Source organism: Temnothorax americanus, unplaced genomic scaffold (assembly GCF_048541705.1).
Source record: "Temnothorax americanus isolate GAGA-0224 unplaced genomic scaffold, ASM4854170v1 Scaffold1, whole genome shotgun sequence".
NCBI classification, from domain to species: domain Eukaryota; kingdom Metazoa; phylum Arthropoda; class Insecta; order Hymenoptera; family Formicidae; genus Temnothorax; species Temnothorax americanus.
The window spans coordinates 1,058,109-1,071,469 of NW_027509230.1; the positions used below are offsets into that span (position 1 = coordinate 1,058,109).

Below are 13,361 nucleotides of genomic sequence, written 5' to 3' on the forward strand. Positions count from 1 at the left end.
AGAGAGAGAGAAAGCGAACGAAAGAGAAAGCGAGAGAGAGAGAACGCGGTACCGTTAGCGAGCATGCGCCTATAGCCACCATATCCGATGGCTCCGCCTTTCTCAGAGCGGACGATGCCTTTGGGATTTGTCCCCGTCGAACCAATCAGCAGGCAGGCTGGACGACGCGGGGCGCGCGGCGGGAGGGTTACAACGGGAAGGGATGGCTGCGTCGGGGACGCGCGGGTATTACGGAGGTAGTTCGTATTATACCATACCGTGTGGAACAGGAACAGGGAGGCAGCCAACGCACACAGCAACGGCAGTAGCAGCGGCATCGTCGATAGCACCGACGGATTAACTATTATCGTCAATTCTTACGGGCTCCAGGCTACGCGCCAACGAATTTCGCGGGTTGTTGTTCGCGCGATGAAAAACGGTGATTCGTAAAAAAAGTGAAAACGCTACGGACGAGCGAACGACACGCCGTTGGTGGCATCGTGTGCTGCGCGACGGACAAGGTGGTGGTGTGGTGGTGCGAGTGGGAATACACATAACACACGTGCATCTACGTAAACGCACTCTCTGTGTGCGCTGTGCGCACACGGACGCATATACGCGGCCAGTCGAAGCGTGTGACTGCGCAGTCGCCATGTGAGTACCTGATAATAGGTAGAAGCGAGACGTCCGTGTCGGAGGCTCCGTCGACTCGTGGTGGCGTCATCGTCGTCGTCGTTGTCGTAGGGCGGCCGTCGAGTGTATCCACCCCTTCGCCATGTCTCTCCGTGGGCGCTGTACGTGCCACGCGAGAAAAAAAATAATTATCACTAGACCGTGTTTGCGAATGCAACTCGACTACCACGCTGACGAGGACGATCTTCCCCGAACGCGACAGCGGTCCATCGACACGGTGCGACTTGTTCGATAACACTGTGCCTCTCTGTCTTTCTCTCTACTCGTTTGCCACCTCCTCTATCTCTCTCTCTCTCTCTCTCTCTCTCTCGCACACCCGTCCCGTCGTTTCTCCGAACGGTGTTCTTCATTTTGTTATTTTCAATATGTCGGCGTCCGCGAGACGCCGCCACCTCGGCGCTCGGATTCGCACGGAAGGACGGGCTGCGACGACGACGACCGGATACCGTGCGTGCGTGTGACGCCAGCCAGTAGCCCACGCTTTATTGCGTTTTCCGGCGAGCGTGTCGCAGAAAAAAAAGCGTCTCCGCGTGCTCTCGTTATAACTATCCGTTTGTACATAAAATTGCCATTATGGCGAGATCCATGTGTTAGCCGTCCCCCATGCCCCCATGGCACAGTTCTCTCTCTCTCTCTCTCTTTCTCTCTCTCTCCTTCCCCTCTCCCATATCCTAATTTTTCTCTCCCCTCTGTCATCCCCTCTCCGTCACGCCACCCCGCCTTTCAATCGTATTTCCCGCTCTCCGGATCTCTCCGGTGCTTTCCCCCCCCTTCTTCCCTCTTTCTCCCCTCTCGTTATTACCGTGCCGCTAATTATGGTGGATATATGGGCTGGGACGCGACATTTTGTTCGTTTGTGCGCGCGCGCGCGCACATTCCAAAATGGAATCGTCGGCGTTTACGCGCCGGATCGATATTCCTCCCGGGATGGTTTTTATTCGAGTGACGGGATATGCAGAACTCTGCGTTACCATGCGAGTTCGGCGTCGGGGACGTCGGACCGTGTTCCGTTCTTTCGCCCTGCTTGCCCTCCCCCTCGGTGCATTCGAAGCGCGACGCGTTTTTATTCTCTCTCTCTCTCTCTCTCTCTCTCTCTCTCTCTCTCTCTCTCTCTCTCTCTCTCTCTCTCTCTCTCTCTCTCTCTCTCTCTCTCTCTCTCTCTCTCTCTCTCTCTCTCTCTCTTCACCGAGAAGCGTATCGAGCCTCGAGCCTCGAGCCCTATAGCGTTGTAAAAGGTGGCCCAGATGTGTGGAACCTTTTACAAGAAGTTCGCGTATCAACGTATATACGTATACATATATTCTGTAATACATATGCAATATATATTCCATGTACCAGTTTCACTTCGAAATCAGATATCATTTCGTTTCCGCAATGCAGAGAATCTCGGATTTGTCGCGAGCTACTTTTCGCGTCCATGAATTTTTTTTTATCGAACGAATTGGCGCTATAGGAAACTAATTTTCCCATAACAAAAAGGGAGCAAATAAATTTTTCAATGTTACAACGTCTACCCAATATAGCTTCGCAAATCGTTTGACTTGGGCTATACGGTCAACGTGACGCTACAAATGCTTCGAAACATTCCTCTTCTCTTTTCTTTCAATGAAGAAAGAAGAAGAACGCTTCCAAGGATTTGTAGCGTCACGGTGACCGCAGCCTTTATATGTATATTTCATTTAAGGTTGGAAATCTGCGACGAATGATAAATTCTTTCGGTTTTTGTTAAAGTACAAAACTCCTAGTTCTTAATGAAACGCGACTGGTTAAGTCTGAGACATCCTATATATAAAAGAAATGAAAATAAAACCTTTCCTTTTGTGAAATGTGCTTAATTGAGCTGTTCTGTGTGTGAGAGCGGAATTATTTCTCAATATAGAAAGTAAATTTGCATCACTCAGTTTTGTTGGTACCCTATTCAATCTATTTAGTTACACATTCTTACAATTCTTGAATTTGAAATAAGATGGATGTATGTTTTCTTCTTTAAAAGATACAAGGAAAGTTAAAAAAAAAAACCAATTTTGATATAAAAACTACAATAATACTGCAACAATATCAGAGTAAAATGAAAAGATTGAAATGAGATCAGATGCAAAGTTAAGTTATACAATCTCGATGTTAGAAATGCAATAAAAAATATATAACACGGTCCTAGGTTGAGGTTGAAACGATAAATTCACGTAATTGAATGGGATAATCATTAGTACATTATTGAGACATTTAACATTATGACATTTCAATAATATTTATGCTAATAAATGTTTCAAGACCGACAAATAATCAACGCGTGGTTTCAGCTGAATGGAAAATGGCACAAATATTATTAGGCACATCCCTACTTATTTGCTGTGTATTCACTATAATCGGTCCATTTTCACTTATTTATAAATGTCAGAATTACAATAATACTCCGATATTAATACAATAATAAAAAACTATCAGATGGAAAGATTGAACGTCGAACAAAAATCACATATATAATTTGGTGTTTAAACTGCAGTAATACTCCGACAACGTTGAAGTGAAATGATGGGAGAGAGATTACAGAATAAAATTAGATAAATAATATTTTTACAATATTCTCCGCAATGTCTGTATTCTTCGGGGAAGAGGCGCGCTCCGTTAAAAAAATAGAGATTAATATTTTTATAATATTCTGCAGTGTCTGTGTATTCCTCTGGGAAAACAGTTGATGAAATCACTACTTCCGCCGTACATACGTCCGCACGATATCTTCACAACGCTCGAACATTTCGAGATACTCAGCTAACTCAGCGTTATCCTTATCTCGTATAGCTAAGGCAAATTTATGATAAATAATTATTGCCGCGCGAAGCGTTTCCCTGTTTGATTTACGTGTTAATTGCACGGTAGGATCTGCATACGCTGCGATTTGGTTCTAATATCGTATATGTGAAGTATAGCTATATCGATGTCGCCGCCTAATCCTAACCTATATTCGCTCGGTTCTGATTCTTGCGACGATAGGGCCGCGATAACCGCCCAATTTACGATGAATAAATAACGTTCAATCGGGCGACGGAAAAAAAAAATAGCGCCGGATTCCCCGATATCGAGCGGATGAGTAAAACCCATATGCTTTTGCTCGCTTGATCGCGCGCGTTACTTTAGCGCGCCGAGGATTGGGCGAAACGTGACGAGAACCGCGTTGATAACTTTTCAGATAACTTACTTTTGCCGGGCCGAGGAGTTTCCGCATGCGTGACCGTCGAGAGAGAAAGAAAGTAAAGATGCAACGTGTGTTAAACGTAGGGCAACGCTTCACTCCCAGCCCTCTCCCAGGCACCGGTGCCAGTAGCCCTTTCTCGCGACGACAAAATCTCGCCGAGCTCTCGGGTCCGCCGAAGCACGCGTACTTACTCGTCTGTCGGCGAAGGTTATGGCGCAGCGTCGATCGTCGATGGCTACCTCACGCTCGCCTCTCGAACCCGCGTTCGATCGTCAAGTAGACACCCCGCCGCGGTATTTTTGTTTAAACATGAAAATAAGATAACGCTGTGCGTTAGACACGAGGCGGGAGAGAGTACGTTGAATATTCTGCCAATGGATACAATCGTATTGCTCATTTACTCGTGAATGGAAAAATAGAAGAGCGTTTTAACGAACGACAGAGCAAACTTTTTAGAAAATAATATACCTTCGACGATGCGTGCCTCGCACGCGGAAATATGCGGGGCTGACGCGACAGTCGGGCTATTATCCAGGAATTAATTTTCTTTGTTTGTCTGTCTGTATCGCAGATGCGGCGCGATGGGAAGATTGAAACTGGCGTGAATGTGAATGTAAAATGGCAAGAAAAAAAAGCTATGCGCCAGTTGAACACTGTTAGCGAGAGATACTTCTTTTTCTAAGAGAACGTCTGTAGTCTAATTACGCAAGGGTATAAGGAAACATGACAGATGTTAAACCGATTGGAATTTCGACGTCGCAACCACAACAGCAATCGCAATCGCCGCAGCAACAACCGCAACAACAACAAATAATGATCGCAACTCATGACCTGCAGCAGCAGCAGCAGCAGAATGTCCAGCAGTCGCAGCAACATGTACAGCAGCAGCAGCAACCTCAGCAGGTCCAGCAACAAGCCCAGGTACAACAGCAGCAGGTTCAGCCGCAGCAGCAGTTACAGCAGCAAGTTCAGTCGCAACAGCAGCTACAGGTCCAGCAGCAAGTGCAACAACAAGTGCAGCAGCAACAGCAGCAGCAACAGTCACAACAGTCGCAGCAGCCACAGCAACAGCAGCAAAATAACGGACCTCACAATGTTGTACCTACTCAGGTTCAAGTGCAGCCGCAGGTAGCTGCCAGCATGCCGCAACAAGTAATTATTCTTTCACATCTGTTTAAAGTTATATATTTCGCTTTATTTTATAAATAATTTTACATTTTTTATTATATTTGGTTATTGATTCTACTTAATTATGTTTTATGAATAGCCCCGTTATTTTTATTCTTTGTTTTTTTTTTATCTCGTTATTAATAAAGTTACAGGGAGCTGTTGCGGTGTCGATGCAACAGCATCAGCAACAGGGAGTAGGTGGTGTGTCTATGACATTATCTGGTCAACAAGGCGCAACCACTATAACTACAATGGCTGCACATCCGCAAGCAGTCCAAGTGATTCAACAGCCAATGCAGAGTCAAGCTTATCATTTACAACAATTGTATAATACTCAAGGTACACCGTTGTTGATGCCAGGAAACCTTGCGCTCCATCCGGCGGGCATAAATCCCTCTTCTATTCAGGTATAATCCAATTTTCTTTAATTTTTATTAAAGAAAATTAATTATCTCTCTAAAAATAATTTATCTCGAAAACTTTAATATACACAGTTTTACTCTATAATAAAAATAATAATGTGAGAATTAAAGTTTCCTACACACGAAGCGATGCAATATCAGGAAAAAAGAACAGTTTTCTTATAAACTGTTTTAATTCTATCAATAATATAATTTATTTTTTTCATTACAATATTATAAAATAACGTTATAAAACTTTCAAAGATAGTTAAACAAAAAATGATATACTCTGAAAGTCGTATACACTATTTTTCCTTTTTTAATAATTATTATAGATTCGCGTTTCTAGTTTTAAAAAACAATGCATATTTTATAGGTGATAGCAGCTGGAAAGCCGTTTCAATCTACAGCTCAACTAACTCCTCACATGTTGGCTACGACATCTTCGCCTGGACAAGGAGCTGGTCATCCAGGTGCCGGTGGTAACAAAGTCCCGGGATTTCCCACCGGCTATTTACCGGTACCCACGTCTGCTAATCCGGGTGGTGGTCAAACGCTAGTGTTCGGTCAACTCGGTGTATTAGGTTCTCCGCAACCACCGCCTTCGCTGCAGCAACAACAACAGCAGCAGTCCACGAATAAGCAGGACCAAGTACAAAAGGTAAATATAGCAAAGGAGCATTTATTCTACGATATTAAAGCTTCATATTTTCCGTTTGCTTATCACTTTTCAAACATTATCATCTACAGTACACGATATATTTCAAACAGTATACAGCCTGCACTACTGGGACACCTTCAGGTGGAAGAACTGGTGGTATGCAGTTTGCACCCTGGCAATTTGCCCCTCAAGTATGGACCACTGGATTGCAACAACCGACTCTCCTCACTGCCGCGCCTAATCAAATATTCATTCGCGGTCCTGCACAAACTGATATGTTTATACAAAGTCCACAGCCGCTACAGGCACACAACGGTCAGTAATTTCATTCATTCATTAATACACCTAAACATTTCCAAAATAAGAATTTAGTATTTTTTTGTTTTATAATTTTTTTGGTACTTTTTTGTAACATTCATTCACACAGAATAATGAAATTAAAAAGTCTTACTGTTTTGTTTGATTAGCTCTCGCGACACAGCAACAGATACAAGGTGTGCAACAGATAACGGCGACTGGTGGAAAACCTAAACTGATAGATATCCAGCAACAACAGTCTCAACAGGGTAAGCCGAACACAACCATACAGCGACCGTTGAGCATCTTACCGTCATCCTTGGTGCAGGCTGCCAATGTACGAGCTGCCAGTTCTGTCTCCACGCAGACAGTTTATGGAGTACAAGCTACAGTACAGACACAGGTTATTATATTAACATCGGTACATGATATTTAATTTTTATCTTGATTAAATTTTATCTTGAGAATCCATGATATATAAAATGTATTCTATAATACAAAAATAAGAAAACCTAAGATTATTTCGAGTGTTACAATAGACTCTTGAACACTTTGTGACTCGTGATAACAATACATAGTTATTCTATAATTATCCACTTATTAGCACAATAGTAAAAACGTAAATAAACAATTACCATGTAGCAACATGGTTATTTATTAAACATTCAGAGTAAAGCTGATGGTAGAGAACGAAACGTAGGTGCTTACGTTTGTTGTAGGATGTAAAATAAGGCAGAGAAAAACGTAAATCGTGACAGGCTATTGTACAATAGTCTTTTACCACTTACGTTTTTCTCTGCCTTTACGTCCACGACAACCTTTACGTTACGACAAACGTTTTGTTTTCTGCCATCAGCCAAAGAATAGCAATAGCGGGAAAGGCCGTGGCAAGCCGATACAAACTCCGCAACAACAACAGCAACAGCAGCAGCACCAACAACAACAGCAACAACAACAACAACAACAACAACAGCAGCAGCAGCAGCAACAAGCCCAACCACCAATACAACATCAACAAGTCTTTATACAACAGAAGCCACATACGCCGCAACAACAGCCGCAGCTGCAACAGTACCAACAAGTGCAATCTTCCCAAATACAGAACACTAAGCCCATCATGAGTAAGAACGCTTATTCAAGTTGATATTTACACGATACTTACAGTATCAAAGTTAATATGGAGTATAGATATAGAAACTATATTTGACAGTATTATAGTATGAAAATTTCTATTACGTAGCGAATATGACGCTGCAACAAACACCACCTGGTGTTGTCCTGGGAGCGGATCGTTCCATTATGCCAGTAGTCTCGGTGGGCGGAGTTGGAGTCGGGATCGCTGCCTCGTCGCAGATGAATACAATGTCGCAACCTCCGATGTCAACTATGCAACAAATTCCTTTACCGGTACTGACTGCTATGCTATTTCGGAAGTTACTGGCCTTATAAACGTTCATTTATGTTGCATATAACTGTAAAATGATAAAGCTATTCTTTTTTCTCTGTAGCATAAAATAAAGAATGCAGAATATAGAATAATAATGAATATTCTTTCTTTTCTAGACTATCAATCCGACAATTATATCGGGTAATCAAATAATGAGCGGTACGTCACAAATTCAAGCGATGCCAATTGTGAGTGCAACGCAGGATCAGCCGACACACGATAACACCAACTCGACGATAATGATCACATCGCCGGACCGTAATTCGCAGGCTGAGTGCTCTTTGATATTACCGTCTACCACGAACTCCCCGTTAATAACTGACGATAGCGTAAAGTTAGCTGTGAAAAAAGACGACGTACCTGTCACTACGGAAGATATCACGACAGCACCTCAGTCGGAGATAACAGGTATCAATCTCATTTTATTAGTAAATAGGAAATTTATTGGATACAATCAATGCGGGGTGAAAATATAAAATGGTTTCGTAACCGTTTATACGTAGATGGGGACCATTGTAAGACGGCAAAAAAAGACGAGGAAACAATTGTTCCAAAAGTGGACGAGAAACAGTGCAATAACCCGTTAGCAGGGCTTGCCAATGCAGTAAACGCGATTACGAACGGCGTAGTTGGTGATGAGTCACAAACTATACCGATCTCCGCGACAGTCATAGTGAATAATAAACAAGCGCCGCCTAAAGCTATGGTAAAGCCACAGGTTCTTACGCATGTGATAGAAGGATTTGTAATACATGAAGGTATATATTGTAATTGCATTTTTATCTATCAATTATATTATCGTATTAAGTGTCCCTGTGATATAAACATGAATTTTCTTATCTGTACTGCAGCATCAGAACCATTCGCGGTGAGTCAGGAAACTACTAATATCCTTAATCGGAGTCATACAGTCACAGAAAAAGATGCACACGAAGAACCGCCAAGTAAGTAACTTACTCCCGTGAGTGATTAATGTTGCGTTTTAATTTCAAGCTAATAATCAAAATTTGCATCGCAGAGAAGAAACCTTGTTCTAATTATTTGAACGAAGAGGATGGAACCAGCGGCCAAGTCAGTAAATGCGAAAGTTGCGGTAATGCGATCGACGAACAAAACATTAAGTTGAAAAAAGAAAAGCGATTCTGCTCGTCGATGTGCGCAAAGAGGTGAACACATACTTTATAACATTAAGTATTATATGTATTATGTGCACTATCAAATTATTTTATTTCTAAATATTTTCTCTCGCAAAAATATCTTTTTTAACGAAGAACTTATCTTACTTACAGTAAAAAACGTGAAATGCGTGATGCTACGGAGAAACAGTGGACTGAAATAGAGACTGAAACCGTCGATATTGACATGACGAAGAAAAACGGCGAGGAGAGATCGTTGTCTACGACTACCACATCCTCCGCCGACGAATCACTGCCGAAAGTGAATCCAGTTAAATGGACGGTAATGAGAGATATTTTTGAGACTTTTTCATAAAAAATACCTGAATATCTTCACACGAGCGAAATTACATGAAAAATTACATGTGTTTCACGTAGGTGGGTGAAGTGTGCGATTTTATACGTGGTCTACCGGGATGCGCCGATTACGCGGAAGACTTCGCTATCCAGGAGATTGATGGCCAAGCTCTTATGCTGCTGAAAGAAGATCATCTCATGTCGGCGATGAGTATCAAATTAGGCCCGGCATTAAAAATCGTCGCCAACATCAATTCGATGCGCGTAGAATCGAATTCGAATCCTTCGAATAATTCATAACCGTCTGCCTACTAGTAGCAGGATTTTCAAAAAATGTTTCCAGAACGTTTCTAGCCTGCGGGCTACAGGGTTTGTGCAAGTATTTGATCGAATGTAAATGTGTAAGATTAAATATGTCTTAATGGCAACTACACTGAGTATATAAATACGGGCGATTCTCATATCGGTATATTTTACGAAACTTTGCGACGTTAGCGACTTCTCTGATGTATCTCTGGAACAAATTGTATAATATTTAATTGAATAATTTTAATTATACATATAATTTAGTTTAGTTTTTATGAGTACATTACGAAAGAAACGAAGCAATATCTATTCATTTTTTTTATTTCGAATATATGGATAAAAGAAAAAAAACAGTGCCTAAAATATTAATTGGTATTTTATTTTACGGTGAAAAATGAGGATACTTGTATACTGTACGTATGGCGGATACTCGTGAATATAATGATTCTAAAGGACAAATTTGTTTGGATAAACAGTTCTTTAAAATTTCCTAAAAAATTAGCTTTATTCAAGAGTATCATCCATACTTTATTTATAATTTGATTTTTAATCTGTTTAATCGCGGTCTGATAGCGATCTAAACGAATTAAGGATATTCGTATTTTTTTTTCTTTTAGGATTACATTATCGAGGATACGTTTATTTTACGCACAAAAATCGAATTCAGGTGGAAACATGATTGTACTCTCAAGATAGTAATACTACGTTGTAAAATGCGTCAAAATTGTTCAGTTGTATTGTATTCCGGGCTCGGAACTGATTGATGTTCAAAGGCCGGTATTCATAGTTAGATCTCATATTTAAGACCATCTTAAGTTTGATTAAAGACAGTCTCAAGACTCCATCCAATAAAATGACCATATTAGAATCTTGAGGCATTACTTGAGATGATCTTGAAATAAGAACGGACTACGAACACCAGTCAAAAGACATGTATATATAATGTCACACAATGATCATACAACAATAGAAGTGAATATGATCATTGAACGGATTTTATTGATCCTAATGATCACAAAGAATGTTTGTGAAATGATTTCATTTGACATGCACATAATGAGTGTTTTCTCAAAGTGCACTATTTTGTGAAACTGGAACTGTCAAAGAATAGAGTACAAATTGTGTCCATTGTGCAGGAACATATATTGTACATACAAAACGAGGATACAGCACGCTGTATTTTGTACTCAAGAGTAAACACCACCGGTTGACGGACAAAATGCATTGCCTTCTAAAACTTACAGATAGTAGCGTCACGGTTACTGTCTCGTTAAGAATGCCGATATTTTTTTTTCTTGCCGGAATGATAATTTCGCTCTTATGTTGATATTGAAGGGGAGAAAAAGAAACTGCCTGCTTGTGTCATTCGTATTTTCATACATACGTGTTTTGTAAACGTTATACGTGTACTTGGTCGATACAGGTGTAAATAGTAGACGTAAAATGATTTATTTATTGTACAAAATTTTACGACACGAGATTTTAGTTTCTGAGAATTATCCTTTCATTATCACAATTAGTTCGTAGTCCAGTGAAAAAAAGTGATTATCCTATTCTTTAAGAGTAATGATGAAAATAAGTCTTGGTAAGAATTGTCACTATATTTTTAGTGTTGGACAACTTTTTTCAATAAAAATCTGACGATATATAATTTTTAGTATGTCAATATATTGGCACGTTCTTTGGAACTCGCGCTGTAAATATATTTATTATATAAATTCACATAACCGTCAATTCTGAAGCTAACTGGACAATGAGGCAAAAAATTGCTGCTTTTATATATTTCTTACTATAAGATAATTTTATACGTATTTCGATATTATGTAAAGTAACTGCGTGATGATTTAATAGGATCCGTCGTGTTTTGGATTGAACAATGATTTGCGATACAGTTCACGCAAACGTTAAACGTAGTAATAGATGTCTTTTTGTACATTGTAAGAGAGAATCTTAGCGGAGGCAGCAATATAGCTCCTAAAAACATCCGTATGTATCGCATTACTGAATTTCTCCCACGTTCTATTCATGCCTATTGATAGAAAGTAGAGTCTCTACATATAATGCAAGTTAAATATCCCGTGCACCTCGTAAAAGTTTGTTTTATTCAGGTTCGGTTGCACCAACGATGCGAGCTTATTAATATATTCTCCCTCAGAGAATAAGTATCTTCCATATACATTAATTAAAAAATGTATTTCCTTTTTATATCCTTCTTATATCGACAAAGAAAACTTACGACGCAGACACATGAAAAGAATGTAATTAATTAGCACTAACTGAAATTGGTGCAGCTGTGGCTGACATACTTAGGTTTACAAATTCAAAGTTCAAAATTCTGGCATCGCGTTTTCGGCGAGGTTTCGAAATAACTCAGGGCCAAATGTTTCACAATATACTTTTTATAATGGAGAAATACACTCTGCAATGGCATAAAACTAAATTATTATAATACTATTGGGAAAGTATAGGAGTTGAAATAACTGCAATTGAAATTTTTCGAATAAAGAGAATATAATGAATTACGAATCAATTAATTGTAGAGGATAATCCCTGCATAATCATTCTCAAACTTTCCTTCAATGTACACTTTCTCGTAAGTGACGTACTTATATTTTTGTTCTTTTTTACAATTTATAAATTTCTTGTAATCTAATATGTTACCTAATTTAATATATAAAAAAAAAGAAATGTATGTTATTGGAGAGTTGCAACTCAAAATATGATAAATGTGATACAAAAATTAGTAAGAAACAAAATGTTTAAGACTATATTTATTACAGAAAACAATAAAACTATGAAGTTTATTTACAAATGATGAGCATAATTTTAATTTTTACATTGACACTATATATATATATATATATGTATACACAGGTTCATTAACAGTTCATAATTATTCGAGTTATAAATATATTCTGATTCTCTCGAATACACTGCTCCGCGTCGATTGTCATTCGATGTTTTTCCACTTCCCTTGCCCATACATTAAAAGAATTGCTTACAGATGTATCTCGACCGCATGACGTTCTGCCCTACGTCGACAATTTTATGTCCAGAGAATCTTCTATGTTCCTACCCTCAACCAGAAGCTCGTCCGTGGTCAGTTTGCTCTGCGCTAGTTGCAAGGGACGAATGTATCGAAAGTATTCGTACGCCTTGTAGCCGATGAGGAGGCCGGCGATTACCGTCACCCCCATGCAGACTTTCACGGTGCCCCTGTGCATCTTGTCGTACAGCCTCTCCTTCCTCCTTCTCCTTTGGAAGTCCGGATCCATTGTCGGCGAATCCCGCTCGCTCGCTCGTCGACGTACGCTGAAAATATAGCATTACGTAAATATCCCGACATCGCGGCGCACCGTCTTGGAGCGCGGATAACCTCAAAATTTCAATACGAAGATGTCAAGATTGTCAAGACGGAATAGCGGGCAATTGCAATCAATTTTATTGTGACAATCGTGACGGGGACGCTCACCTGAAAAGTGTCGACTATTTGACTCTTTTGTGGAAGGCAGATTGAATTTTCCTTTCAACCGGCTTCCCTACACAATGCTCGGCGAATCCAACGAATCGGAGCTCGGAGCTCGAGGCGGAGGGCGGAGGTATCCGGTATCGTCGCCGTCGCCGCACGCCACCACGTGGGATCAAGTATCGCGGTTCTCCGCTACATGGCGCTACGATTCGCGAAACTAATTTAAAAAAAAATTTTTTTTCGTTGATAGCACGAAATTATTGCGCAAATCTT

The 13,361-nt window shown here is 40.4% G+C and overlaps 3 protein-coding genes across 9 annotated transcripts in view; 1 reads left to right on the forward strand and 2 right to left on the reverse strand.

Moving 5' to 3' along the window:
* Positions 1-4,174, reverse strand: part of D2hgdh (D-2-hydroxyglutaric acid dehydrogenase) — an 18,956-nt gene extending 14,782 nt beyond the window's left edge. The window contains exons 1-2 of one of the 5 annotated variants that reach the window (XM_077398621.1): positions 3,869-4,050; positions 642-771 (exon numbers count right to left, since the gene is read on the reverse strand). The gene's annotated coding sequence lies outside the window, so the exon portion shown is untranslated. The other 4 variants (XM_077398629.1, XM_077398606.1, XM_077398614.1 and 1 more) reach the window with 4 other exon arrangements.
* On the forward strand, positions 400-12,138 carry LOC143893197 (uncharacterized). 3 transcript variants are annotated; one of them, XM_077398294.1, is made up of 14 exons: positions 400-633; positions 4,437-5,017; positions 5,182-5,442; positions 5,813-6,097; positions 6,208-6,412; positions 6,565-6,797; positions 7,251-7,515; positions 7,635-7,801; positions 7,958-8,249; positions 8,345-8,599; positions 8,693-8,785; positions 8,860-9,007; positions 9,131-9,299; positions 9,395-12,138. In XM_077398294.1, exons 2-14 carry the CDS (start codon positions 4,589-4,591, stop codon positions 9,611-9,613), a joined length of 3,021 nt encoding a protein of 1,006 aa, XP_077254420.1. In that variant the 5' UTR covers positions 400-633; positions 4,437-4,588; the 3' UTR covers positions 9,614-12,138. The 3 variants fall into 3 exon arrangements, with proteins under 3 accessions (XP_077254420.1, XP_077254438.1, XP_077254429.1); XM_077398312.1 differs by lacking the exon at positions 400-633 and adding an exon at positions 871-889; XM_077398303.1 differs by lacking the exon at positions 400-633 and adding an exon at positions 4,093-4,219.
* Positions 12,139-12,375: 237 nt separating this feature from the next.
* Positions 12,376-13,252, reverse strand: LOC143893494 (uncharacterized). Its single transcript, XM_077398984.1, has 2 exons — positions 13,092-13,252; positions 12,376-12,931 (listed from the first exon to the last, which is right to left on the reverse strand). The coding sequence occupies exon 2, from the start codon at positions 12,892-12,894 to the stop codon at positions 12,652-12,654; it is 243 nt and encodes an 80-aa protein (XP_077255110.1). The 5' UTR covers positions 12,895-12,931; positions 13,092-13,252; the 3' UTR covers positions 12,376-12,651.
* Between the last annotated feature and the right edge of the window lie 109 nt (positions 13,253-13,361).